This window comes from Molossus molossus, unplaced genomic scaffold (assembly GCF_014108415.1).
Source record: "Molossus molossus isolate mMolMol1 unplaced genomic scaffold, mMolMol1.p scaffold_m16_p_5, whole genome shotgun sequence".
Classification (NCBI taxonomy): domain Eukaryota; kingdom Metazoa; phylum Chordata; class Mammalia; order Chiroptera; family Molossidae; genus Molossus; species Molossus molossus.
In genome coordinates, this window is record NW_023425388.1 from 1,832,698 (window position 1) to 1,860,219 (window position 27,522).

A 27,522-nucleotide genomic window follows, 5' to 3' on the forward strand; every position below is an offset into this window, starting at 1 on the left:
TCCCCAGACCCCAGAGGAGGAGCAGCGGCGGCCTGGGACAGCTCCTCCCCAGACCCCGGAGGAGCCAGCCCCGCCCCGCCCACCCCTCATCTCCTACGCTGAGCCCCAGACTGAGAAAAGGAGGTTCTGTCGGTTCAGTCTGAACTCTCAGGGAAGGTCACAGGCAACCAACCTGCTAAGCCCTCCCTTGGGCAGCAAGTGCACCGAAGCTGGAGATACAGAGACAGTTAGTGTGGCCCTTGTGCCAGGGTGACGTGCAAATTCGTGAAGCGTCCCATAGTTTTGGAAAGAAAGAAAAAACAACAACGGATGACTGAAAACTCACCTCTCCAGGTGTGAAGAGGCCCACCCCCCAGCAGGCAGGGAGCGCCTCCCTCTGGAGCCCGGCTCTCTGGCAGACAGACGGATCTGAAGCCCATCGCTGTCACCCGGCAGAGCGAGGCCTCCACGGCCGCCCGCAGGCATCGCCAGGAGGTCCGGTCACAGCACCAAGCTCTGTCGTTGCCGTCACCTACAAGTAACACGTTATTGGCTGCAGGAAAGCCAGACACGAGGACAACACAAAGTGTATAATTTTGATCACTGACGGTGGAAGAGGAGAGGGCAGGTCCTCAAGGGAGCGCTTCTCCAGACACCTGTCACGTTTGCTCACGTCGCCTCGGGCAGAGCAGCCGCCTGGCCGAGCCCAGAGTCAGGTGAGAGAGACTCTGCCCCGGAATGGACAAGTGACAAGCACTTAAAAAAATTTTTTTGTTTCTTCATTGATTTTAGAGAGAGAAGAAGGGAGAGGGAGCAAGAGATAGAAACATTGATCCACTGCCTCCTGCATGCTCCCCACTGGGGATCGGGCCCACAACCCCGGCATGTGCCCTGACCGGGAATCGAACCGGCGACCTCTTGGTGCCGGGTGTACTCAGCCACTGAGCCACACCGGTGGGGCCAGCACTGGTTTACCCTCTGGCACCCTACCCGCTTGCCCACTGCCACTAAACTGCCCTGCAAGTCCGTGTGTTGAAGCCCTGACCCCAGTGGTGGTGTTTGGAGGTGGGGCCTTCGGGGGCGGGGTGGGGGGGTTTCCATGAGGCCCTGAGCGTGGAGCCCGTGATGACGCTCCCGTCCTTGTAAGAAGGGACTCCAGAGAGCTGGCTGGCTGGCCCTCCTGTGGGGACGCAGTCAGGTCTGCAGGCCAGGAGGAAGCTCTCACCGGAACCCACCCCGTTAGCACCCTGGGCGCGGACGCCCAGCCTCCAGGACCAGGAGAAAAAGTGTCTGCGGGGGAAGCCACTCCGCCTTCGGTGTCTGCTGCGGCCGGTGTCTGCTGCGGCCGCCCCGCGAAGGCCCCTGCCCACCCCCACGAAGGCCCCCGCCCGCCCCTCGAAGGCCCCCGCCCCCGGAAGGCCCCTGCCCACCCGGTGAAGGCCCCTGCCTGCCCGGTGAAGGCCCCCGCCCGCCCCCGAGAAGGCCCCCACCCGCCCCGAGAAGGCCCCCGCCCGCCCCCAGGAAGGCCCCCGCCCGCCCCGAGAAGGCCCCCGCCCACCCCCACGAAGGCCCCCGCCCGCCCCTCGAAGGCCCCCGCCCCCGGAAGGCCCCTGCCCGCCCCCGCGAAGGCCCCCGCCCGCCCCGCGAAGGCCCCCGCCCGCCCCTCGAAGGCCCCCGCCCCCGGAAGGCCCCTGCCCGCCCGGTGAAGGCCCCTGCCCGCCCCCGAGAAGGCCCCCACCCGCCCCGAGAAGGCCCCCGCCCGCCCCCAGGAAGGCTCCCGCCCGCCCCGCGAAGGCCCCTGCCCGCCCCGAGAAGGCCCCCACCCGCCCCTCGAAGGCCCCTGCCCGCCCCGAGAAGGCCCCTGTCCGCCCCGAGAAGGCCCCTGTCCGCCTGGTGAAGGCCCCTGCCCGCTGCACGACTCACCTGCAGACCAGCACGGGAGGCGGTGTGCAGAGCTCACGTCTGCCAGCGGGTGTGGGGAGGCGGCCCTGAGCGCCGAGGTGGAGAGGAGGTGGGGACAGTGCCCAGGGGAAGCGAGCAGCAGGCCCAGGTGGAGGTGATCGCCCTGGTCTTGGAGAAAGCGTCCCTTCAGAGCCCTCCGTGGGGGGAGAGCGCCCCACTGCTCTGGAGGTTGTGTCAGACGTGGTTGGTCTCTGCGAGGTGCTCACGGCTTTGCTGCCAGAACTGGACATGGAAACCCAAAGAGAATTTAATGTCAAAGGCTGTTTAAAAAGAGTAAAAACAGAACCAGTTTTCTCTCTGGGTCAGACGCCGGTGTCACCAAATATCCCTTTTTATGGCTCGGGAACACAGACGCTGGTGTCACCAAACATCCCTTTTTATGGCTCGGGAACAACGGGAACAACCAGGAATGGAGAGGTTTCCCAGATCGAAAGCAAACAACCCTCTCCGAAGGGTTTGCTCCTTGACGGACAGACCGGCCTTTTCTCTAGACCGAGACCGACCGAGGAAGGAAAGCAGCGTGTCCTTCGAGGAGGCCCCTGCCCGCCCCCGCGAGGCCCCTGCTCACTGCACGAGAGAACACGCTTCCCCGGAACGGGCCCAGGTGCGCCGTCTCTGGTGAGCAGAACAGACGGCGCTGCCCTCCAGCTTGGGGGTTTCCCGTGATTTTCATGGTCATTACTTCCACACGTGGACCCCATATGAACATCTTTAAAATCTCCCTCCCTTCCTTCCGGATGAGAATCCGAGGTTTCAGGTAGGAAGCGTTCCTTCTGGTGCAGCGGACCTGGCTCACTGGCTTTTCCTCAGAGTGACATGGATGGTCACTGAAGAAAATTTTGACGCAGATGTACCTTTTAAATGAAAAGAATCAAAATTAACTTTACGTTCAGAGTGTCGTAATGCTCGTTGGAGAGTGTCTGTGCCTCTCTGCGGGTAAGGAACATGGAAATCGAGAGTTCTAGCCCCAGAAGATGGAGACGCCAACGTTTTTTCAAGCAGAGCTGCTGTTTGCGGTCACGGGGGCGCCTGGGGCAGGGGAAGCATTTGTGGGAAGCCTGGTGCTTGTGGAGAGGGGCACAGCACCCTCAGACGCCGTCCCAGCCTCGCTGAATCGGTCTCACTTCATGGGAAGCTGTTCCTAGGACGGTCCTTTGGGTAGACCAGTTGGCCGAGGGGAGCCATGCTGTTTGCAGCCCACACACTCCTGGCTGTTCAGGAGGAAAAGCTTGTCCCAGGCCTCGGGCTCTGTTTTTGTAAAATTACAAGCAGACCCCTCAGCTACTGTCAAGGGTAAAAGACAGGAGGGCAGTATTTCCTCTTCATTCAGACCCCTCAAAATGAAGGGTGGCAGGACGAGATGGAAAGAGACCTTTGGGTCATTCAGAATCTTGGTTTGTCACTTTTTCGAGGCAGTTTCTTTCTTGAAGCATCACACGGAAGCCAGGTGCCAGCTGAAGGTCCTCTCGGCTGTGCTCTGGCATAGATGGGAACGGACAGGACAGTGTTCGGGTTCCTGCCCCTGAGAACCGCTCATCAGACCCTCCACCTGTCCATGGCTTGGTCCCTGTGTCTTGTCCAAGTTGCTGGCCAGTATCCCCAGGGAGCTGTGACTGTCTTTCTTCTCAAGGACAGCAGATGGTCCCCCAGCTTTTCTCCAGGGAACGCTTCTGTGTTAAACATTAAGGACCCCCATTGGGCTCCTGATTTAAATTGGAGTTTCCACATTTCTGTTGTATGGGGCTTCTTCTCCAATCTTCCCAGCTGCCCTACCGTGTCACTTTCTCTCTGGACACCAGAGTGTCCACACTGGCCAGTACCTCTGGGGTTTTTTTCACCCAGTGATGACTCACCGATATTGCTTGGAAAACCCCAAATTATTTGCTTGTTGCCCTCTTATGTCCCAGAGTCTCATGACTCTTTCTTTAAAACTATCTATGGTTCTTGGGGCCCCCATGTCTGCCATGGAGAAGCTAGAAAGCCCCTGGGCCATGTTGCAAAAGACACGACAGGAAATTATGAGCATGTTTTGTTCCCTGTGCCAATTCTCTGGGATGACAGAGATTTATAAGCTGCATTCCACATTCTTCCCCCTTGGTATTCTCACATAATTCCAAAATGTCAGAGGGACTCGCTTTCTCTTCACCCCAACATTAAAGGTATATGGAAACTCCGGGGGAGAGGGAGTAAAATGCTCAACTTGGTTTTCCTTGTAAAATCCCTGTTTGACCACACGGCTGTTAACATAGGTGTCCGTTCGTATTTGGCAAGTAAGATACACACTGGAGCTTCTTTTTCCTGTTGCTTTTTAAGTTTTGTGATGAAACAATAGATCCAGTTTGTCAGGCACAGACTTCAGCCCTTTCTGTGGCTTAGTTCACTCGACCCTCATGCAACCTGAGTGGTAAATACTATTGTTATTCCCAGGATGGGGGAGGTGGGTGCTCTTTGAGGATTGGGACCGTTTTTGTTGGCGATAAACTGCTCCAAGAGAATGGAACTCTGGAGTAAAATAACCAGTTGGAGTTACTAGACAAACCACCTGCTCAGTTCTGGTTTGACCATAGAGGTTACTGGCACCACCTTTATTAAGTAATTAATTTATTAATTTATCCTTACATGAGGATATTTTTCCATTTATCTTCAGATAGTGTGGGAGGGAGGGAGAGAGAAACATCAACATGAGAGAGACACATTGGCTGGTTGTTTCTCGCATGACCCCGGCTAGGGCCAGGGACTGAACTGCAAACAACATCTGTACCCTTGACTGGAATCGAACCTGTGACTCATTGGTCCACGGGCTGATGCTCTACCCATTGAGCTAAACCGGCCAGAGCAACTGGCGCCACCTTTAAGACAAGCACTTGGTACCTGTATGTGTGGTCCCAGCCAGTGGAGAACTGCGGCGGCTTGAGATTTTTGTCATCTTTGCAGCCTGTTGGTGACAAGGAGACAAGGAGTTTGATGTCTCAAGGACTCCTTGAGAAAGAAAGGTTTTAGAGCTGGCCCTCTGGCCTGTGACACCTAGCTACTACCGTATTGTGGTGTCACATTCTGTAGCATTCCTGTTGCATTCCGCACTGTTTTATACAGCCCACCTCTGACTGTTGCATTCCACACTGTTTTACACAGCCTGCCTCTGACTGTTGCATTCCACACTGTTTTACACAGCCAGCCTCTGACCGGAAGTCTGTATCCTCTAAAGAGAAAGGAAAATAGAATTGGTCAGAGGGCAGTCTTCTTGTAAAGGAAGAGCATCCTTGGTGACCCCTCTTTTGGACTTATTATTTTTATTATTATTATTTTTTGTTAATCCTCACCAGAGGATATTTTTCCATTGATTTTTAGGGAGAGTGGAAGGGAGGGAGGGAGAGGGACAGGGAGAGAAGCATTGATGTGAGAGAGTCACATCGATTGGTTGCCTCCCACATGCACCTGTGACCAGGGCTGGGGATTGAACCTGCAACCTGGGTACATGCCCTAGGCCGGCAATCTGCGACCCTTCAGTCTGAGCGCCAACATTCTTACCACTGAACCAAACTGGTTAGGGTGACTTGTTATTTTTATTTAAATTTTACTTGATGTTCACAAACATAAAATTAAACTACTTTTATTTATGGCTCTCAGCAGATACAAACCAAAAATAATTCACAAGTTATATATAAACAAGTCTAAAAGAACCCCCAGATATTTAAGGAGCCACATTAATTACCTGTCATGGTGACTGTCCTGTGAGGGTTGCCATGGTGACTGTCCTGTGCAGGTCGAACGGCTATGCATAGTCGGAGTGTTCTCTCTGCTGGGCTCCGAGCTTGCCAGGCTGTCTTGTGTCCTTGCACCTGTCCAGTGGCTTTCAGACAGGTGTGTGCATCCAAAGCTCCTGTGGGACTTGTGGACACAGATTGCAGGGCCCCGTCCCCGAGTTCCTGAGCCAGCAGGTGTAGGGCGGGGCCCAGGGATTTGCACTTTAGCCAGTTACTGAGTGATGCTGCTGCCACTGGTCTTTGGGAACCATTACATGACTCAGATCATCAGGACCCTTTTCTGCCACAGATAGAAGCACAAAAACCTCATTGATGAGTTACGACCTCTTCCTTTCTCATTAGCCCGTGTGCCAGTGAACAAATGCAAAATCGGGCTCCGAAATCGAGGGTGAACAGGAGGGTGTGCCTGCGTGCACTGTGGCCCTCCGGTGTTCCCGGTGAGGCTTGGTTCACGAAGCTTTGTTTGGTACTTTACCGAAAAGAAGATGACGCGTAGGACATGTGCATGCACCTCGGCTTGAGAAACACTGTTTAGGGTGGGCGTTCGGGAACATCGCCTGTGGAAATGCAATGTTGTGTGAGGACCAGCCTCTCCAGACCGGCGAGCAGGGGCCTGTGCCACACCGACGGGAGGAGCTGTCCGCTTCGGCTTGGCACTGGGCAGGCTTTTCCCAGGCGGAGAGCTGCTCTGAACAGGACCAGCTGGGTCAGAGACTGTCCGTGGTCTTTGACAACATCTTTGTGGGTGTTTGTGTTTCGGGCATCCCTATCCATAAAAGCAGTGTGTGCACGACCCCTTCGGATGCAGGATTTCTACAGCTTGGGGCCCTCTAGCTTTCCTTCTCAGTCTCCCAGACTCCTCCAAAGCCAGGGTGTTCCTTCCACTCTACCCTAACACCCCACAGTGCAGCAGTGCCCCGAAGGTTCTAGCTTGTTACCCACCCCGGTACTCCTGGCCTCCCCCAGATGGGCTCCTCCCCGAGACGTCCTCGGTTCCGGTGCTCCTACCACCGTTTGCCGGTCCGGCTTCCCGGGCTTGGAACCTGGAGCAGCCCTTCAGGTGTCTGCATTGCACGCGTCAGACTTCCTCCTGCTCCCAGTCGGAGCCTGTCCCTCCCCTCAGTGCCAGGCAACTACTCCCCAGGTGTGGTTGTACCACTGTATTCACCCAGCACCTGTTCTTGACCCGGGGCACGTCCCGCCAAACGGGAGCTCTGCTGTGAGCACGTGCACCGGCCCTGTCCACCCTCACCTCTGTGCCTGGGGCTGTGCAGTCTGTCATCACATCCACGCATCCAGCCAGCCAGAGACAGCCGTGCTCACACACGTGTACCCCCAGAGGCCTCCAGTCTTCAAGGCCTCGTGGTCCTCGTCCTTGATTGAACTCTGGTCAGAAGTAGGGCAGTTCCCTCTGCACCCATCACCACCGGGAAGAGTGTGCTTATTTATCTGTTTCCTTGTGACTGTGTTCCCCCCAATCCAAGAAGGCGGGCCCTTGTCTGGTTGCCCCACCCGACGCCCGCACCACCACCTGGGGCAGACAGCCGGCCGGCAGGTGTGTGGGGATGGCTGTTTGTGCGTCTGTCTCCCTACCTGGATGGTGAGTTCCGGCGTAAGGCCGGTCTCAGCAGGTGTTTGCGATCGGAGAATGATTTCTAGCGGGAGCGGGCCCCGGACCTGTCGTCTGGAGGCTCTGACCCAGATGCGCCTCCGTGGAGTTGGACCCCAGGGTCTTCATTAATTCCCATCTGTCTCATTGGATTTGTCTTGACTGGAAATCCTGTTGTCTGTTTCTAAAACATATTCCCTTGGGGGCTTGAACACTTGGGCCCCTTGGCAGGCAGGCATTTCATCCCCATCAGGAAACCTCATCAGAGTGATATTAGGCTCAGACGTCAGGAAAATAAAACTCCTCCAAGGAGATGCTGCTGGTTTCTAGATTGGCTCTGGATATAAGCCGTGCGGCCCATTCAGATGGTGTTGCCACCACCTGAGAGTCCGGGCTGGGGCTGGGGTACAGAGCCTCACACTGAACAAGGACGTGAACCGTCGGAGTGCGAAGGAGATGCCCCCCACCCCTGGGAATTCCTCTAGTTCCAGGCCAGAGTCCAGTCCAAGGGACAGCCAAGCACCGGTGTGAGGTGTGAGGTCTTTGTTTCTGAGGGCGGAGCAGTGGCCAGGCACACCGGCCGGGCTGCGGCTTGTTCCCCAGGCCGGTCTTGCCTTGTTTCTGGCCTGGCCGCTCCGGGCTGCACCTCGGAAACCACAAAGCTCCGTGTGTTCGAGGCTCCGACACGCCCGGGATTTCATTTGGTCTGAGCTTCCGTCCAGAGGGAAGGGGCTGGTGTGCCCTCCCTAGGGGCAGCCCTTGGACATCTGCAGACCTTGCTCATCGCATCACCCAGTGTGCGCGCCTGTCACCTTGGCTGTTTCCGTGTGATCCCGAGGGTTCCAGAAGGTTCTAGAGAGGGGCAGGACGTGGAGGGACAGGACTAGCGTCACCGCGCCCTGCCCGTCCTCCTGTCCAGGGCCTTGCTCCGTCCTCACGCCCTGGTGTCTCTTTCAGAGGCGTGAACATGTACGCCATGCTCACCGGGACCCTGCCTTTCACCGTGGAGCCTTTCAGCCTGAGGGCTTTGTACCAGAAGATGGTGGACAAGGAGATGAACCCCCTCCCCACGCAGCTCTCCGCAGGTAGGTGCTTGCTGTCCTTGTAGGTCCGGCCGACGTGAGGGGGTGAGGACGACCCACGGTTCGAGGTCTCAGAGTGACTGGGTCTCAGGGCGTCTCTGCTCGTCCTTCCCTGTTCATTGGAAACGACCTGGTTTCTTCCTTCCACTTCACACACGCGTGTCTCGGGGGTCTCGGGGGCCCCACTGCAGAAGTGACGGTAGGCGGGGCTGCGGTTTGTTTTGCTGTTTGAGTTTTTGAGCCCGGTCAAAACCATTCAAATATATATGTTCAGTCACTTGATTAGACTGAACCTTCGGTGTGCTCGGCTGGTGTTCTCAAACGAGCTGGCTCACGTTTCGTAAACAGTTCGTGTTAGGGTTGGGTTTCAGATCCAATAAATTTAGTGCAATTTACTGTTTTGTTTGGATCACAGTTCACTTCAAGTTCCTGGTCTCAGGTTGGTCTTGACAATCATTTAATTGGCTCCTGAGAATTAACTCAGCTTTGCCCGGCCGGTGTGGCTCAGTGGATGAGTGTCCTTCCACGGACTGAGCGGTCCCCATTTGATTCCCAGTCAGGGCACAGGCCCATGTTGCGGGCTCAATCCCCAGTGGTGGGGGGGTGGTGGTTCAGGAGGCGGCCAATCAGTGTTTCTCTCTCACATGGATGTTTCTATCTATCTCTTCCTTCCTCTCTCTAAAAAAAAATCCAAAAAAAAAGAATGAACTCAGCTTTACTGAGATAAGGCATGTGACCAAAAATAAAGTAATTATTTCATTTCAACTTATGATACACGGTTAAAACATAGCATTTTTATTTTACTACCCTTATGTGTTTTCCCCTTGAGTTTATAAAGCATCCATGAAGCTGACCCTGAATTTATGTTTGCAAAGTCGAGTCCAAATGCAAATGCATTCTTGCATGAAACAGTCTGATTGGTTCACAGTTGCACCTTTGCTTGGGAGGCATGTGCTTTGGGAAGAGGAGCTACAGCCAGACCTTGTCAAAGGAACACTTCCCACCGAGAGCAGTAGCTCAGAGTTCACAAGTGTGCACAGTGTTGAGGAAGTTGTTACATTTGCCAGCGCCAGGAAGACAGAGGACAAGACAAATTCAGTCTCTACCTGTGTAGAGCTTACCTAGCAACGGGGAAGGCAAAAAATAAACATCAACAAACAGGTGTGATGTTCAGTAGTGTGAGAAAAGCAAGTGAATCACAATAAGAGCCTAGAGAATAAAGATAGTATTTTTTTTTCTTTATTGGTTTTAGAGAGGAAAGGACAGGGAGAGAGAGAGAGAGAGAGAGAGAGAGAGAGAGAGAAACATCGATGCGAGAGAGATGCATCTATTGGTTGTCTCCCGCACAAACCCAACCAGGGCCAGGAGTGGAACCTGCAATCCAAGTACGTGCCCTCGATCAGGAATCGAACCCAAGACCCTTCTGTCCATGGGCTGACACTCCAACCACTGAGCCAGACTGGCCAGGGCCCAGGTACAGGTTTTTGTGTGAACATATTTTTATATCTCTGGGACAGATGCTTAAGAGGGAGACTGTGGGTCAGACAGTGAGGGGAGCTGCCGGTCCTGTGCGGGTGGCCTGGCCGATTGGCCTTCCCAGGAGCAATGGGCGAGGGATCCAGTGTCTCTGCACTGTTGCCAGCATTGGATGCCATCACTATTTTTTTGTTTAAATCCTCACCCAAGGATATTTTTCCTTTGATTTTCAGATAAAGTGGGAGGGAGAGAGAGAGAGAGAAACATAGATATGAGAGAGACACATCAATTGATTGCCTCCTGCACGACCCCGACCAGGGCCGGGGATCGAATCACAACCGAGGTACATGCCCTTGACTGGAATGGAACTTGTGACTCTTTGGTCCACAGACCAACATTCTAACGGCTGAGCCAAACCAGCCAGGGCGCCATCACTATTTTTTATTTTAGGGATCTGATGATCTCTTGTGGCAAAGGTGATTTGTTGACCAGCAAATACCTCTCAAAGTGACCCTGGTGTTCCTCATGGGGTTTAGAACCTGTTTAGTCCTCTGGACCCATAACAAAGGACAATAGGAGGATGTGTTTGTATCCCCATGCCTGCAAAAGGCAGCCCTTTGGATCCCAGGGAGACCCCGAGGCCCTGGAGAGCTGCTCTTCATTGTATTAGTCAGGGCAGGCCAGGTTCTGCTGCAGTAACAAATGGCCCCCAACTCCCAGTGGCTTGAGGCAATAGTGACCTGTGTCCAGTTCATGCTGAATGTTTATCGGATGTCACGGGAAGGTTCCCAGGCCGATGGAGCCATAGCTCCCGGCTTTCTGAAACATGTCACGGGGAAAGTGCAGCCCGACTGGTCTCACAGGCGAGCAGCCGAAAGTGTCTCAAGCACAGGCTGTGGGAGGAGGGGCAGGGGGTTCAGCCCACAGTCGTCACTAGGGTGGGTGGGCCAGGGAGAGAACAGCACAAGAGTCCATCTCGTTACTTCAGAACCTGCCTGTGTTGACCCCGATTGTAGACCCAGACTCCATGGGCCAGGCTCTGAGTACCTTCCAATGGTGAAATTAAATTCACCCTGAAGAAGTAAAAACTGCCCCTTGTAGAAGATAAAAATTGTCCAAAGGAGCCCTGGCTTGTTTGGCTGAGTGGTAGAATGTCAGCCTGCGGACCAATGAGTTGCGGGTTCGATTGCAGTCAAGGGCATGCACCTCGGTTACGGTTCGGTCCCCAGCTCTGGTTGGGCTCGTGCAGGGGGCAACCAGTCGATGTGTCTCTCATGTCAATGTTTCCCTCTCTCCCTCCCACTCTATCTGAAGATAAATAGAAAAATAGCCTCAGGTGAGGATTAAAAAAAAAAAAGTCCAAAGGAAATACCAAAGCAGACGTATCAGAGGTGATCCGGCCTCCCGGCGGGGGGGTCCAGCTCCGGGGAGCGGGAACGTGACTCCGGCCCGGCGGTTTGTGCGTGTGGAAGACCTGCCCTCTCCTGTCGGACTTGGCTGCCGGGGCGTGCCAAGCAGGAACTGCATTTTTGTATCTGATTTCACATTAGGGGATCTGGATCCCTGGCTTTTAAAAAAAACGATGGGCTCTGTACAGCCTGTTTCACCCAGCCCCCTGCCAGGTGTGGATCACGTGTGCAGGTGCTGGACACGGTCCTGTTGCCCAGAGCCTGGGTAATGACTCAGCTGTTCAGGTGTGTGGCCGGGGGGCAGCCCACACTTCGACCACTCGGGTTGTGGGTGGGCCCATGAGGTCGAGTCCCAGCTACGCACCAGTTGCCAAGGGAGCTAGGGATGTTCAGTTGGGGGGGTCTGCTGCTGCCCTCTGACAGCCCCCCATTTCCCCAAATCTTCACCCTTTGTACCCCCACCAAGTTTATCTCTTCTCCCTTCCCATCAGCCTGGCCCACCTTCAGTTATGATGCCATCTGTTTGCGCCCCCAAATGCTAGTTTGCCGGTAAACAGGACTCGCTGCCATTTACGGAATGGCCCTGCCTGGGGGCTTTTCATGGGCTCTCGTGTCCCCATGGCAACCACAGGTAACTGCTGTCATTTCCAGTGTGTGCGTGAGGCTGAGGCTGCATCTCAGTGCGATTAGGTAGCTTCTGTTTTTGAACTTGTGTCTGCTTGACCCCAAGCCTGGATTTTCCTACTCTGCTGTATACCTCTCCCTGTTTCCTTCTTTCCTTGGGCGTGGGACGCCCGCCCACCCGCCTCCCCCACGCAGACTTGGGGGTGGTATCTGCTGTCCTCATGTTTGAGGACCATCCACATGGAAATGTCCGGATTGAAACATGCCGTCTTAAGTATCTCCCTGACACCTCTTATCACTTTGACGGCTCTGTCTCCCATAGTTGTAGTGATTTCGCCACGTCTCTTGATTAGCCTGCTGTTTTTAGATTAAGTTGGAAGGGTTTCTGCCAAATTTGGGTTGAAAACAATGCAGCGTGACCGCCCTTGGGAGTTCACGGTGCGCGCTTCTGAGAGCCGCCCCGGTCTCCACGGACACAGACACTCCTGGACGTGGGCCGGGTTTCCTCCCGATGGCACCACCACCCGATGAAAATACTGCACGTTGGAAATGCACTTACTGCGCGACCCCGGGACAGCGCGGCCGAGAGCTGCACACGACACCCCTCCGCGCCTGGGCAGCGTCATCCGACAGAGCCCGCTCCACGGTCGAGTGTTGAGAAGCTCGTGTAGTGTCGGACCATCGTAAATCAGGGACCATTTGCAGGTTGAAGACTTAAGCTTTTGGGGTCTTTCTAGGTCTCGCCTGCAGAGTTTCTGGTTCTGGTTCTGCTTCTTGGAGCGGGTCCATTGCGGCGCCGCGGAGGCCTGGCCGGGCTCAGACACTCCGGACAGCTCACCTTTCGGCACCGCGACGGCGATGGCCCTGCGCTCCCCGCCACCGTGCTCCACGGCCCCACGCGAAGCTGCAGGGCGGGGTCGGCCTTGTGAGGTTGGGCCCAGGAGCTCACCTGTCACTTTGTCTCATTGCTGCTCTTCCTGGGAGGCGGAGGGCGAGGCCCGGGCCCATGGACTGCGTGGGCGGCACCGGTTTGGAGCCGATGCCCTGTGTCCCTCCGCCCTGTCCCTGGCACAGCGGTGAGGTGTTCACATGAGCCAGGCCACGCGCGGAAGGCTGACACCTCACGGAGGACGTGTTTCACACACGAGTGTGTGCCGTACAGGTGACGAGAGCCACGCAGAGGGGCCCATGTGGCAGCTCTGACGGGTGGCGCAGCGCCTGGCCGTGCCGCCGGCTCCCGGGACAGTGGAGAATATTTTCATCTCTTCCGCCCATGCCTCGTGGGGATTTTCAAGACCCTAACACAAAGCTCAGAGGGCTCTAAGGATGTCTTCAAAGTCCTTCTGGACAATGACGTGACATGTGTGATGTCCAAAGTCCACAGTTTGTCAGTAGAGATTGTAACTACAATTGCTGGGCTCAGCGGTTTGTGCTGATGCAGAGCCCATGGTTCTGAAGAGAGGGAGACGCACCTGCCGCCTGTTCTGGGCTCTTCTGGGTGATCACACTGAGAAGGCGGCCGGTCCGTGAGGGTGATCGACAAGGTGTCGCAGGAGCATTGGCCACTCCACAGCTTCTCCATGTCAGCCCAGTACGCCACATCCCGTCTCTCTGACCCGCAGGTGCCCCCTGACCCAGCATCCAACGGACTCTTGCAAAGTCCGGGAGTTGAGAGAAGGGAGATACTGCCCCGTGGTGTGGCTCAGTGGTTGAGCATGATCCATCCACCAAGAGGTCACCAGTTCAATTGCCGGTCAGGGCCCAGGCCCAGGTTGTGGGCCCGATCCCCAGTGGGGGGCCTGCAGGAGGTGGCCAGTTGATGTTCTCTCTCATCGATGTTTCTCTCTCTCACTCTCTCTCTCTAAAATCAATAAAGAGAAAATTTTTTTAAAAAGAGAGAGAGAGAAGGGAGATACAGTTTCCAAGAAAGAGGAAAACCTCATTTTGGAGATGTTCGTTTTTCAGACCATTGAAGTCAGTGCAGGGAGGTCTTATCCGGAGACGCAGCCATCAGAGGGTTAAATCATCTCACACTGCGCTGATGTCTACACATGTCTGGTTACCTACTGCATTTTCATTTGATTATTTTAATGGGAATTGTAAGTTAATATTTTATTTTTTGATTGCCTACTACTCGTGTAAAGGGAGATGACCTTCTGGTGACCTCATCGACAGTGTGGGGATTCACCTGGAGGAGTTACTAGGTGGCGTGAAGGGGGTGTCTTTGGGGTGGACCCTGGCATCACAGTGAGCACCTCTTTCGATGGCTCCATTGCTCCCCTGCAGAAGACAGGGAGGCGGAAAATACCCACCGTTCTGTAAAGTTGTTTTAAAATGACATCTGGCGCCTGTGAGAAGGTGCGAATTCCTACGACTTGTCCTCAGAGGGTTTGATTATCTTACAAAACGCAGGAGTAGCTTTGAGAGAAGCATAGGAAGTGTGGGGACCGCGCACATGAAGACGATGTTCAGGACCTGTGAATTGGTACATTGGAAACTGGACATCCCGGACAAAGCCACCTAAAAGCCCTCTGGATGTGTTAGGGACGCGATAGCCCTGCTCCCTGGGGTAAGTCACGGCCGCGGTCCCACAGCCCAGTGACAGCGTCTTCATTCTGGGGCCGTCCTGGTGGTTACGGCAGACGAGGACACCCACGTCCACATGCAGGACGATGTTGGAGCCTGTGACTTCATGTGCCGTATAACGTTTCTCCATGTCATCCGCTGGCTCAGTTGTTCTGCCTCCTGAAGGCTGCATTTATGCTACCGAGAGACCAGCCAGCCCCTCTCCGTCCTGCCCAGGGGGACAGCAGGAGCTCTGTGTTTAGCCAGAGGAGCCCGAGGCCGCCTGCCAAGACCATCTCTGCCAGGAAGGAAGGAAGGGCTGGGAAGGGCTGGGGAGAGCGGGCAGTCGGTCCATTGTCTCTCGCACCCTGGCCTTCCCCAGCATGCCCAGCGTGGCTGATGTGACGCTGACGATGGGCACGGACTTGACTGGCCCCTTCGGTTTCGGGGTTAGTGCAAAAGGAGAGGGCCCAGCAGGAACACCAGGGTTTCCGGTGGGCACTTCCCGGACCTTCGTCCACACACCGGGGTTTTAAACTTGAGTCGCTGGCCCTGGCCGGTTTGGCTCAGCGGTTAGAGCGTCCGCCTGCGGTCCGGAGAGACCCGGGTTCGGTTCCCGCTAAGGGCATGTGCCTTGGTTGCAGTTTGTCCCCGGCCCTGGTTGGTCGTGCGGGTGGCAGCCACTCGATGTGTCCCTTTCACGTCGATGTTTCCCTCTCTCTCTCTTCCTCTCTCTCCCTCCCACTCTGTCTGTACAAAAAATGGAAAAATGTCCTCGGGTGAGGATAAAAAAATAAAAAAAATAAACTTGAGTCGCTGTTCGAGTTGACAGCTGGTGGACTGGCTGTGGTGTTCCGTGGGCCAGTCGGCTCTGCCCAGCGGCCTGGGCTCCTGCTGGCTGGGTGCTCCCGAGCTCCAAGTCGGGGCTACATGGGCCACCATGGAGAAGGGCTTTAAATAGAGGACTGGAAAGAAAACAGGAGCACCCTGGCCTCCTGAGACTACGGTGAGGGCAAGTCGGGGCCCTGCTTTCCAGCGCCTTCAGCCCTGGGTGCCCTTCCACCTGCTCGGAAACCTGCCATGAGGGAGCCTTCGTCTTCGCCCTCGCACCCCGAGCAGGGACCGCGGGCATCTATTCGGCTCACCTGCAGAGGGTGACAGGAGCTGTCGCAGCTGTACTGTGTGGGGCGCTGGGGGGCCCGTGCCTCTTGCTGTCCCATCTACCTGGGGTACCTGCCGAACAGGTGTGTTCGGCTCTGGACTTGGGGCCCGGAGATGCAGGGAGCGTGCTGTGGTGGCTCGGGCGGTGGCGGGTCACCTGCACGGAGTCTCGGTGGCGTCTGCGCCCCCTTGTGACCGCTGTGTCCTCGGCCCACTGTCTCCACAGGAGCCATCCACTTCCTGCGCTCGCTGCTGGAGCCCGACCCCGTGAAGAGGCCCAATATCCAGCAGGCTCTGGCCAATCGCTGGCTCAATGAGAACTACGTGGGCAAGGTGCCGTGCAATGTCACCTACCCCAACAGGTAAGCCGGCGCACTGCGGAGGCACCCTGCCCGGCCGGCCTGCGGGCCCTGCTGGCTCTAGACAGGAAGCTGTGTGGGGTCAAGAAAGGGCTGCTTTCTCGTCCCTGGCCCCTCTACAGCCACACGGCTCAGGCCCAGCTCAGTGCACGGAGGCGGGGTGCACGGACCATCCCATGTACCTGGTGGGGTGCCTGGCAGAGGGGGGGCGAGGCTGAAATCCTGGCCTCATCCCCCTTGTCACCCCTCCTACTGGGGTTTCCTTTCCAGAGGGGCCTGTCAGCCACGCAGGGGAACCCTTCAGACCAGCTGTGGCCCAAATGAGTGTGTGTGCGTATGTGAGTGTAAGTGTGTGAATGATCGTGTGTGTGAGTGTGTGTACATGTGAATGTGTGTATCTGAGTGTGTGTGAATGTGTATATCTGAGTGTGTGTGAATGTGTGTATCTGAGTGTGTGTGAATGTGTGTGTATGTGAATGTGTGTGTGAATGTATCTGAATGTGTGTATGTGAATGTGAGTGTATCTGAGTGTGAGTGTATCTGAGTGTGTGTATCTGTGGGTGTATCTGAGTGTGTGTATGTGAATGAGTGTGTATCTGAGTGTGTGTGTATGTGAATGTGAGTGTATCTGAGTGTGTGTGTGTATGTGAATGTGAGTATCGGAGTGTGAGTGTTGAGTGTGTGTGTATGTGAATGTGTGTGTAGCTGAGTGTGTGTGTATGTGAATGTGAGTGTATCTGAGTGTGATGTATCTGAGTGTGAGTGTATCTGAGTGTGTGTGTATGTGAATGTGTGTGTATCTGAGTGTGTGTATGTGACTGTCCTCTGTGACGGTATCTTCAGAATGCCTGGAAGGCCTAGAAACTTCCACCGGCACTTATGCATGCGCAGTGCTGATTTCTCCACGTGAGATGGGCAGAGGGGTCTGTCTTGGGGAGGAAGTTCTAGAAGAACTTAAGCGGACACGGGTGGACATTCCTGGAGCCTGCATCCATGCTGCTGGCCACGGCCACAGACCAAGGGGGTCCACTCCGCTGTCATCTGGAATTCTAGTGCTGGACCCATGGGCGGTAATGTAAACAAAGTCTAGGTCAGTAGGTTACCAAGGGAACCTAGAAATACACTGGCTTCCAACGCCGCTCGTTTCTCCTCCTTGTCCGCGTCTGCATTCGCGGAGAATCGCGCCGTGGCCTCCTGTTGCAGCTTTTCCATAGGCTGAAGCAGACAGGCCTTTGTAGACTGAAACTTAAACTCGCGCATCCAGGTGAGGGTTTTTGACCTTGGCCTTGGTCGGAGGCGTAAGGCTGCGTGTGAACTAGGGAGGGGCCGTGAAAATGGTTCAGACCACGTGCAGTAGGCGGGGCTGCGTGTCTCCTGCCTCCGGGCCCCTCGCTCACCTCCGCCAGGGCGAATCCGTGCCCGGTTTGGAAGGAATGAAACCAGAATGCCAAACTGTCGGGGAGGCACGTTTTACTTACTGTCTTTATTTTGAAAAAATGTTGAAGGTGGGAAAAAGTGATTGTGATTTTTCTGGACACACCAGCCCACACAGGTAAATGGAGTGAGACCATGGGACCTGAGGAAGAGAGGTTTTCTTGATAAAGTGTATCTTATCGCTTCCCAACATGCCCTGCCCCAGATTTCATTATTTTAGATGTTACCCATGTTTTCTGTTGGGGAAGAAAGAAAAGAAGGTCCTGTTTTTGCACCCCTCTTCTCGAAAGCCTTCTGGGAAGTCCTTCGAGACCCACGTTGATCACCGATAGGCCAGAGGACAATGTCGAAGTACACATAGTAGACGTACACCCTGGTTAGCCAGCCGCTGTTACTGTGCTCGGGCCTGGACAGTGTCCCGTCCCTCCAGTGAGCTCTGGGGAGGGAGGGGAGATGGGCAGTGTTGGTGCCCAGGGCAGAGTTGGACCCAAGTGGCCTACAAGGGGATTTAGTGAGAATGTACTCAGTTATACCTGTGTGCTGCAACGTGTTACCCTGGTCTGTATCATGCGCACATGGAGAGAGAAGACAAATGCAGTAACTGATACTAGAGAGCACCAAGTAGATACATTGTCTCCTGAGAAATGTTTCACTGTTACTCTGAGTCAGTAGGCAGGGTATGTTTGGGCAGACTTGTCCTGGTTGTACAGAGAAAGGATCTGAAGGGCAGAGATGGGGTATCTGCCCCTGCTCATGTCCCTCCTCTCACCCACCCCTCAGCTGCACCCTGGTGGCACCCCACACCCAGAGCACCCTCTTGGGTCTTGCTCCAGGTAGATGGGTTGATTGGCCAGGGTAGGGTCACTAGGCCATGATATGGTTGGTCAGGTGATATAATTAGGCTGTGGTCTGATTGGCCAACAGGGCACATAGCAGTGGTCTGATTGGCCAGGAGCAGGGCCAAGTGACCTTGGTCTGATTGGCCAGGAATGGGGTCAAGTAAGGTGGTCTGATTGGCCAGGGGCAGGGCCACTCCCCCAGAGACATCACCAGGTCTTTCAGACAACAGATCCGTCAGTGTCCAGCACTGGCAATCTTCAAGTCGTATCCTTTTCAACAAACATTTGTTACCATTCATCCTGCCAGCCCCCTTCCTGCCTGTCAGTGTGGCTGGTAGAAGTGAGGAGGCGGGTGTCCCAGTTCCTGGGCACGTTGGGTGGCAGAGGGAGTGGTGCCAACCAGCCTGTGAGCGTGGCAGGTCGGTTTTCCCTGTGTGCACCGTTGTGGATGGGGTCGCACTGTGTGGTTTTTGAGATGTTGTGGTTCTGGGACTCCATCAGAGGCCCCTCCCCCTTGGCAGGGGCTGCACAGGTCTCCGGGCGCACACGGATCTTCTTCAGGGCCTGAGAATGTGCTGGCTGGTGACACCCCTGCTTCCAACACGCACGCCCTGGGCCCCTCAACTGCCAGCCTGTTCGTGGCACCCACCTGTCTGCGAGGGAGCGGTGCGTGTGGAGGCGTACCATCTGGCCAGGGTGCCCGGGTTTGAATCTGGGCCTGCTGCTTCCTGCCTCTGTGACCCTGGGCCAGTTGCTGCACAGTTGTGGACTTAATGTCTTCGTCCGAAATCGGGGTGATGGTAGTGCCTACTCATAAGACTCTCGTGAGGACTAAATTATTTTCTCTCTTCCCCACTGGAACCTAAACTCTGAGAGACAGGGACTTGTTGAATGAATGAATGAATGAATGAATGAATGAATGAATGCCTGGTGCTTTGACACTTTATTACAAGGAGTTTATCCTCCAAATTCTCCTACGAAGGTTTAAATTCTCTGCTCAGAGCACCCTGCTTTGCAGCTGAACCCCACGTTTCCTGTTGGTGAACTTGGGAGCTCACACTGTCCCTTTAAGCACCATCTGGGCTGGTCCCGGACACGCTCCTGTATCACCCAACTTACACCCACCTCAGTGTGGGCTCCGCCACGTCCAGTCACTACCGTTTAAGGAAGAATGCCAGGTTGTAGAGAAATCTGGGACGGCTGGGGAAAGTTGAATAGAGTCTAGATATTAGAAGATATTAAGAGATTACTAACATTTTGCTGGGTGTGCTGATGGTGCTGTGATTCTGCAGGACACACCCTTTGTTTTCAAAGATGCGCACGGAGGTATTTATGAATGAAATGTCATGATGCCTGGGATTTAAAATACTTTAGCAAAGGAGGAAGGGAAGAAGGAAGGAAGGAAGGAAGGAAGGAAGGAAGGAAGGAAGGAAGGAAGGAAGGAAGGAAGGGAGCAAAAGGAAGGGAGGAAAAGGAAGGGAGGGAGGGAGGAAGGAAGAAGGAAGGAAGGAAGGAAGGAAGGAAAGGGAAGGGAGGAAGGAAGGAAAGAAGGAAGGAAGGAAGGAAGGAAGGAAGGAAGGAAGGAAGGAAGGAAGGAAAGGGAGGAAGGGAAGGGAAGGGAGGAAGAAGGAAAGATGGAAGGAAAGGAGGAAGGAAGGAAGAAGAAAGGAAGGAAGGAAAGACGAAAGGACAGAAGGAAGGAAGCAGGTGTGGGTGGTCACACCCTCCCCTCTGCTGTGTACACGTGGCATGTTCATGGTGAAGTCACGTGATGAACGGAGCCGTTGTCCGCGCTGCGTGCCCATGGGCGCGCTCAGCGGGCCTGTCCGAGGGTGCGGGGTGACAGCTCCCTGTCCCTGTGCCAGGATCTCGCTGGCAGACCTGAGCCCGAGCGTGGTGCTGCACATGACCGAGAAGCTGGGCTACAAGAACAGCGACGTGGTCAGCACGGTGCTGGCCAACCGCGCCTGCCACATCCTCGCCGTGTACTTCCTCCTCAACAAGAAGCTGGAGCGCTACCTGGCCGGGGTGAGTGGAGAGGGGGCGCCTGACCCGGGGCCCGCTGGCGGGGGGCCTGCGCTGAGTTCAGACCGGGGTGAGGCCGAGTGTCCTGGCGCGGGTGCGTCCCTTCTGCAGGGCCCTCCAGATGTCCCGCGTCCAGAGATCCCGCCTCATTGGCTCCAGGTCTCCTCTGCCTTTTCCTGGCTCCTCTTCCCCATCCCCGATAGAGGCACCGGGCAGACCGGAGCTGTGTCTCCGCCGCCCGGGGTTGGGCAGCGCTGGTGTTCCCTTCCCCTCCTGAGGGCTGGGACGAGTTCAGGTGGCCTGGGTCCTGTGGGGACAGCTGGGAGCCCCACAGCCCGAGGCGGAGTCACGGTGCCCTCCCACCGCGGGCACCTTCGCCCTGGGCCCCGAGAGGTCGTCTCCCGGGTACGGGGGTTCCCTGTGCGGTACCAGGACTTGGCTTTGCCTCAACCATCTCTCTTTAGAGGGACAACAGCTAGAAGCGAGTGTGTGAGGAAGTGGGGTCGAAGGCAGGGGGGTTCCACACACCAGCCTCCCGCTCTCTGAGGGGAGGCCCCCAGGCAGGTTGGGAATGTCGGGAAACCCGCCTGACGCCTGATTGTGTGCCCACTGTCACGAGGGACACTCCACCCTGTGTGCAGGGACCGTGGGATCCGAGTGGGCTCATCACTGTGAGGAAGACGTTTAGAATCCAGAACATGAAGATGAGCTTCTAAAGCTTCATTTGTTATTTTTAGTGCTATGAAAGGTATGTGATCGCCCAATTTCACTGGGCAGTGGGCTTGGAAAGCTGTTGTGAGGTGTCTGTGTCAAGGTGAGGGTGAGGACCCGCCCGCGGCTGGGACACGGTCTCCGTGCCGTAGCACGGACGGCCCAGGCGGTGCCAGGAGACAGGAGGCTTACGGGGGACTCTAGCGAATGGCTCTGGGAGCCGCCTGGAAAACACGCCGAGGAGGAAGAGCCTCCACCTGTGCAGGTGTTTCGAGGCTGATTCTGCGAAGGGTGTTAAATGACCCACGGGACTGCTGCTTTTGGTGACCCACCGGAGGAAGGATGTACGTGCAAAGAGCCACTCCCAACAGCACACGGCTCTCAGGACGAAGAGCGGTGTTGTGGTGATGGGGGCGCAGGTGCGGCCGCGAGGCGGGGTTCTGGACACAGAGCCGTGGTCGGAAAGCCGCTGTGCGGAGGAGTCAGGGCCGGGACGACAGGACCTTCGACACAGTGTCTTGTTTCTGTCACCTTGTCAGGTGATAAGGAGCGACTCAGAAAGTGCCTTGTAGCGGACAGGTTCTCTGTTCTCCTGAGACAATGAACTGCAGAGACAGGACCCGGAGCTCTTCCCATCTCTCTCTGTGAGGTCACATGTCCCTGCCCCTCACCTTTGTCGTCACTCTCAGTTCCCGTTTTCTGAGGACCCCGTGCAGCCTTTCAGGCTTGTCATTTACAAATAAACAGGCACGTCTTGTGGGTGCCCGCTTACAGCTTTTCCACTCCTGGGGCTCAAGGGCACACCATTTGGGACCACCGTGGTGGAGGACCGTAGTTATGAATGTAAATACTGACGTCAAAGGGGATCGACGCACTGATTTTCTTTTCAAATGATGTCGTCCGGAAGGTAGTTTTTAGAAAGGGTCTCCACGAACCCGACCGCCAAGCTCACGGTGTCCCTCTGTGGAGGACGGAGTGGCTACTTCCCCTCAGCGGGGGGCTCAGACTCGGGTGTCTCCTCCCCTGCAGACACACCCTGGCTCCTCGGCCTGCTCTGCCGCTGTCAGGCGTGTCCTGACGCGTCCGGGGTCTCGCCATCCGCTGTGTTTCTGTCTCTCACTGTCTGGCACCAGGGCTGCAAAGCTGAGCGTGAACTTGTCTCCCAAGAACGTTCTCTGGAAACAGCTCCTGGAATTCTACCTGGAGGCGGTTCTCACTTCACTGTGTCTGGTTCTTTTTTTATCCTCCCCCGAGGACATTTTTGCATTTACCTTCAGCTAGAGCAGGAGGGAGAGAGGGGGGAAGAGAGAGAGAGAAACATCGATGTGAGAGAGACACATCGAGTGGCTGCCACCCGCACGACCCCAACTGGGGCCAGGGACAAACTGCCACCGAGGTACGTGCCCTCAGCGGGAACTGAACCCAGGACTGTGTGGTCCACAGGCCGACGCTCTAACCGCTGAACCACACCAGCCAGGGTGGACAGCTGCTTTTAACTGCAGTGACTCCCCACAGACGACAGCCAGGCCGTTTAGTAATTCCTGCAGGCGGCTCGTGTCATCGCGTGTCCCCCCTGTTCCTAATCTCCACCGATGGCGAACCACTCTTAATTTTGAAAATGAAACGAGTGACCGAAAAAGTAAAATCTGAGACCTTCCTCGTTGGTTCGTTCTCCCCTTCTCTCTTGGTTCTTGTTTCCTTTCTTCGAACGCCAAGAGAAGCCGGGCTTTTTAATTTGAGATCCTGTAGGGACCCTCTGTTGGCTGATGAATTAATGGGCCATTTAATTTTCCCTGTCTCCAGGCGGGCTGCCCCTAGATCACAGGTGCAGGTGTCTGTCTCCTGGAACGGGATGAGTTGCTGTGACTTTTCCTGGGGTGGGCGGTAGGCAGGGCTTAGGGCTGTTTTCAGACAAGCAGGTAACTGAGGTTGGTATCAAATCAAATGAGCTCTGCTCCCTGCTCAGGCCTGTGTGCTCTGCTCTTGGCACAGACGCAGGACCGAGTGAGGCCGGCCCGGAGCGGGACCTGCCAGGGCCACCTGGCCTCACCTGGCTGGCCAGCCCCTCGGGGCCTCAGCCAAGCACTGGTGTGAATGAGTGACCCTCTGTAACGGGCATTCCCGTGTTCCCTCTGCTCCTCGATAGAAGTCCGACGTCCAGGACGGCGTCTGCCCCAGGACCCAGCTCCCCCAGATGGAGAGGTGCAGGCCCGGCAGGGAGCCCTACGAGGTGAGCGACCCCCAGCGGGACTGGTCTGAGGAGCCGCGGTCTCCATTGCGGGGGGCGGGGAACAGGGAACAGTTATTATAGGACCTAGACGTACAGAAGACAGTGCCGCTTGCCTGAGCCCCGAGGCATGGTTCACGGGGGCTCAGTCTGCGGCCGGTTCTCAGCTGTGGCCGAGCGTCAGACTAGATGGCGGGTGCCCGGCGACTCTCGGGCCAGATGGGGCGTCGGTATTTGTTAAAGCTGCTTGGATGAGTCCATGGGGCAGCCACCATGGGAAACCGCTGTCCAGTCTCCAGACGGTGAACATGAGCTGCTCGGAAACAGCGCTGAAGGGGCCCTGGCATCAGGGCCAGAAGGAAAGTGAGGAACGGAAATGCTTTCGGCCGGGCGAGCCTCCCCAGGCTGGCTGCCACCTGGCACACACCTGCGGGGAAATTCCAAGGTCCTTGGGTTTCAGAGTCATAGCTGGTGTCGTGTGGCAGGTTGTCCCAAATTTGGCCCCTGCATACGTGCTGGAATGGGACTGTGCCTGGAAGTTCAGATCCAGGGCCAGGAGCCCCAGGCGCGCCCCGCCCCCTGCCCCGCCCCCGGCCCGCCCGGCCCGCCTCCCTCACCCTGTGTCTGCCTTCTGGGGGTTTTCCTCTTCCATGTGCCCCCGTCCCCCACCCCCAGAGCCTCTCCTGCGACACCAGGAATTCCTTGTTTGGGGAGAAATCAAAAAGGGACCCTTCCTCCGCCCTGCGTGAGGCCGATGGGTGCCCGCTCCCCTCTTCCCTTCTCCAGCTCCGAGGTTTCATCCGGATCCCACGTTCTCCCAGGGCACCAGGGAAGGGGTTCTGGGTTCACCCTGGGCGCAGGCTGCAGCCAGGCAGTGGGGGTGGCAGGGCAGGGGACAGGGCTCCCTGCAGCAGCAGAGTGTGGGCACGGCCCAGGCCGCCCCGCGGGGAAGGTGACGTGTGACGTGGCAGGAGCTCAGGGAAGGGCACCCGTGTGTCCGGCTGGGGGACAGTGATGCGGCTGTCCAGTCCAGACTGAGCCTGGGGGACGGCATGGTTCAAGGAGGCGCAGATGACAGGGACCAGCGAAGACAACGGGGGTCCAGGGGGACGGGGGAGACCCAGGAGGCAGTGCTGCCCGGGCGAGGTCACCTGTAAAGCTGCAGTGATGTCAGGGAGCAGCTGGTTGTCCTGGGACCTTGGAGAGAACAGCGGGTGGGCGTGGAAAAGCCGGAAGAGAGGTCGCTAAGGTTGCCTGTTCGAGGGGTCAGACAGGGATCGTGAATCCCTCTCTTGGTGAAGAGGAGGGGGGGACATGGCTCGGCTTGATGGACGTGTGTGGGGGGGTGCGTATTCGGAGCAGCCAGGGTGGGGCGAGGCCCTGACCCCAGGCTGGGGCTGAGTGGGGCGCAGGTGGAGGGGCGGACTCCCCGGAGCTCAGTCCTGCTCTGTGGCAGCTGCCTACTAACCCTCCTCTTCCAAAGGGAAGTGTGTCTTAAATAGCCTTCCCAGAACCAACCCCAAGCCCGTTCTCTGCCTGCAAATGGCAGCCCCACCCTCTGGACAGGGCGGAAACCCAGCCGTCCTTTTAACTCCTTTCCGCCCCCCCAGAGCCAGGCTGGCCCCAGGTTCTGCCTGCTGGACTCCTAAACTCGAACCTGTCTCCTGTCCCCTCCCCACCCCCATCCCGGGCCCGGCCACAGTCACCACTGCCTTGCACCTTGGCACAGCCTCATCGCTCGTCTGCCCCCTAACGGATGGTGTCCCGTCCTGCTCACACCTTAACCCCGAAGGCAGACGTGGCCACGGGGGAGGCAGGGTCCACGGTTAGCCCCCCCTGAACCCCAGCAGCCGCTGCCTTCCCAGTTCTACCTCTTCTCCCCCACGAGACAGAGGAGCTGAGTTTGTGGAGAAGCTCCCCTCCTGGGATTCAGTGCTGGGTGTTTTTTGCCCACGTCTGTACCGTTTCCCGGGAAGGCGGAGATTATGTCTGTGATGCAGGGCACAGGTATGAGCACCTCGGGCGAGCGTCGGGGCTCCTCTTCCTAAAAGGGGCCGTCGAGGACTCGGGGGCTCAAGGTGGGGTCCGTCATCACTTCTTATTTTTTTATTTTTAAATTTTTTATTTTTGTTATAGATATGTTTCCTTTTTCCCCCATTGACCCCTCCTCCCCCTTTCTCCCCGCCCCGTCCCCAGCTTTGTTGTCCGTGTCCATTGGTCATGCGTACATGCATGTGAGTTCTGTGGTTTATCCCCCCCCTCTTCTGGGGATTTTCAGTCTGTACCCTACTTGTCATGACTTTTTAAAAAATATATCTTTTCATTGATTTTTTCAGAGAGAGGAAGGGAGGAGAAATAGAAACATTGATTGGCTGCCTCCTTCATGCCCCCAACTGGGGATCAAGCCCGGAACCCAGTCGTGTGCCCTGACTGGGAATCAAACCAGGACCTCTCAGTCCCTGGGGCGACGCTCAGTCCACTGAGCCACACCCACCGGGCAGTCATCACTAAAGCCACACAGAGCCTGAAACCATTTTTGTTCAAGTCCTTAAAAATCACGTTAGTTTGTAGAAGAAGGTCAAGGAGAACAGTAATACCTTATCCGGCCGGTGTGGCTCAGTGGTTGAGCGTCGACTCATACCCCAAGAGGTCGCTGGTTCGATACCCCATCAGGGCACATGCCCAGGTTGTGGGCCTGATCCCCAGAGGGGGGCATGCAGGAGACAGCCAATCGATGTTCTCTCTCATCAATGTTTCTCTCCCTCTCCCTTCCTCTCTTTCTGAAATCAGTAAAAAAAAAATAATAATAATTAAAAATAAATAAAATGTTCACTTTGTCTTCTAGCCAGTTTGGTTTAGGGTTAGAGTGTCGGGCCTTGGACTGAAGGGTCACCAGTTTGATTCCTGGTCCTGGTCAAGGGCACGTACCTGGGTTGCAGGTTGGATCCCCAGCCCTGGTTGGGGTTGTGTGGGAGGCATCCAGTCAATGTATCTCTCTCACATCGATGTTTCTCTCTCTCTCTCTCTCTTTCCCCCTCTCCCTCTCGCTCTAAAAAATCCATGGAAAGCCCTGGCTGGTTTGGCTCAGCGGTTAGAGCACTGGCCCATGGACCAAAGAGTCCCGGGTTCAATTTCAGCCAAAGGCAAATACCTCAGTTGCTGTTCATCCCCAGCCCAGGTTGGGGTCGTGCAGGAGACAACCAATCGATGTGTCTCTCACATCGATGTTTCTCTCTCTTCCTTCCTCTCTCCCTCCTGCTCTATCTGAAGATAAATGATAAAATATCCTCAGGTGAAGATTTAAAAAAACAAAAAATCAATGGAAAAATATCCTCAGGTGAGCATTAACAACCAAAACCACATTCACTTTGTGTTCTATTTCAAAACCTACACAGCTTTTTAAAATGAAGTCTCTCATGCAAGCTGTGCTGTTAGAAATCGGAACAGCAGTTACCTCGGGGACTGGAGGAGGACACGGGCTGGGCAGGAGGGACGTCAGGTGCCGGCTGGGTTTCGTTTCTCGACCTGGGTGCCGTCTCCCTGGGCGTTTTGCTGTCTGAGAAAATGCACTGACCTGCTTACTCGTCTCCAGAGACTCCCCCGTGTGTCTTAGACCTGACAAAAAAAGTGCTTGGAAAATTAGGGCACCTTCGGCCTGCTTCCACAGTGACTCAGGAGTTCGGTTTCTGGGGAACATGGAGGTGAATGATTCTCACGAGCCAGGGGTAGGGAGAGAGGGTGGGAGTCACAGCGGGTGCAGCTTTTTGAGTTGTTGACAGATGCTGCTTTTCACAGGCCTCCTTGGACACCTGGACGAGAGACCTCGAATTCCATGCTGTGCAGGTGAGTCTGGGCTGTCACTGTGGACGAGCCGGCGTTCCCCAGGGAGACGGGACTGAGTGCGTGTGCCTCCTGCTTGGCGCCCAGGCAGAGTGGGCATCTCGCTCGAGTCCCAGCGCCTTTGGAGGCAGAACTCCTCCTTCAGGGCCCCTCCGTCGTCTTCTCTTAAGGCCTTTAGCTGATGGTACGGGGCCCACCCATTGGGCTTTACTGCTTAATCTGCTTTACTCAGAGTCCGCCGATGTCGTTGTCAGTCTCCTCGAAAAGAAACACCTTCACAGCGACATCTGGACGGTGTTTGACCCACCACTGGGTACCGTGGCCTCGCCAACTTGACTCATGAAATTAACCATCACGTATGCCCCTGAAGGCTGGTGAATTCTCAGCAAGGAACCCAAATCAGCCAACCAACACCTGCCCCAGCCCGTCCCAGGTGTTCCCAATCCACACCGGCTC

At 56.0% G+C, this 27,522-nt stretch overlaps 1 protein-coding gene across 1 annotated transcript in view; it reads left to right on the top strand.

Annotated features, from left to right (window-relative positions):
• Positions 1–27,522, top strand: part of HUNK (hormonally up-regulated Neu-associated kinase) — a 93,124-nt gene that overhangs the window by 60,383 nt on the left and 5,219 nt on the right. Inside the window, exons 5-9 of the mRNA XM_036243344.1 lie at positions 8,272–8,399; positions 15,858–15,993; positions 20,129–20,291; positions 23,146–23,229; positions 27,022–27,069. Of these exons, the coding sequence (XP_036099237.1) occupies positions 8,272–8,399; positions 15,858–15,993; positions 20,129–20,291; positions 23,146–23,229; positions 27,022–27,069 (559 nt within the window). The remainder of the gene's footprint in view (positions 1–8,271; positions 8,400–15,857; positions 15,994–20,128; positions 20,292–23,145; positions 23,230–27,021; positions 27,070–27,522) is intronic.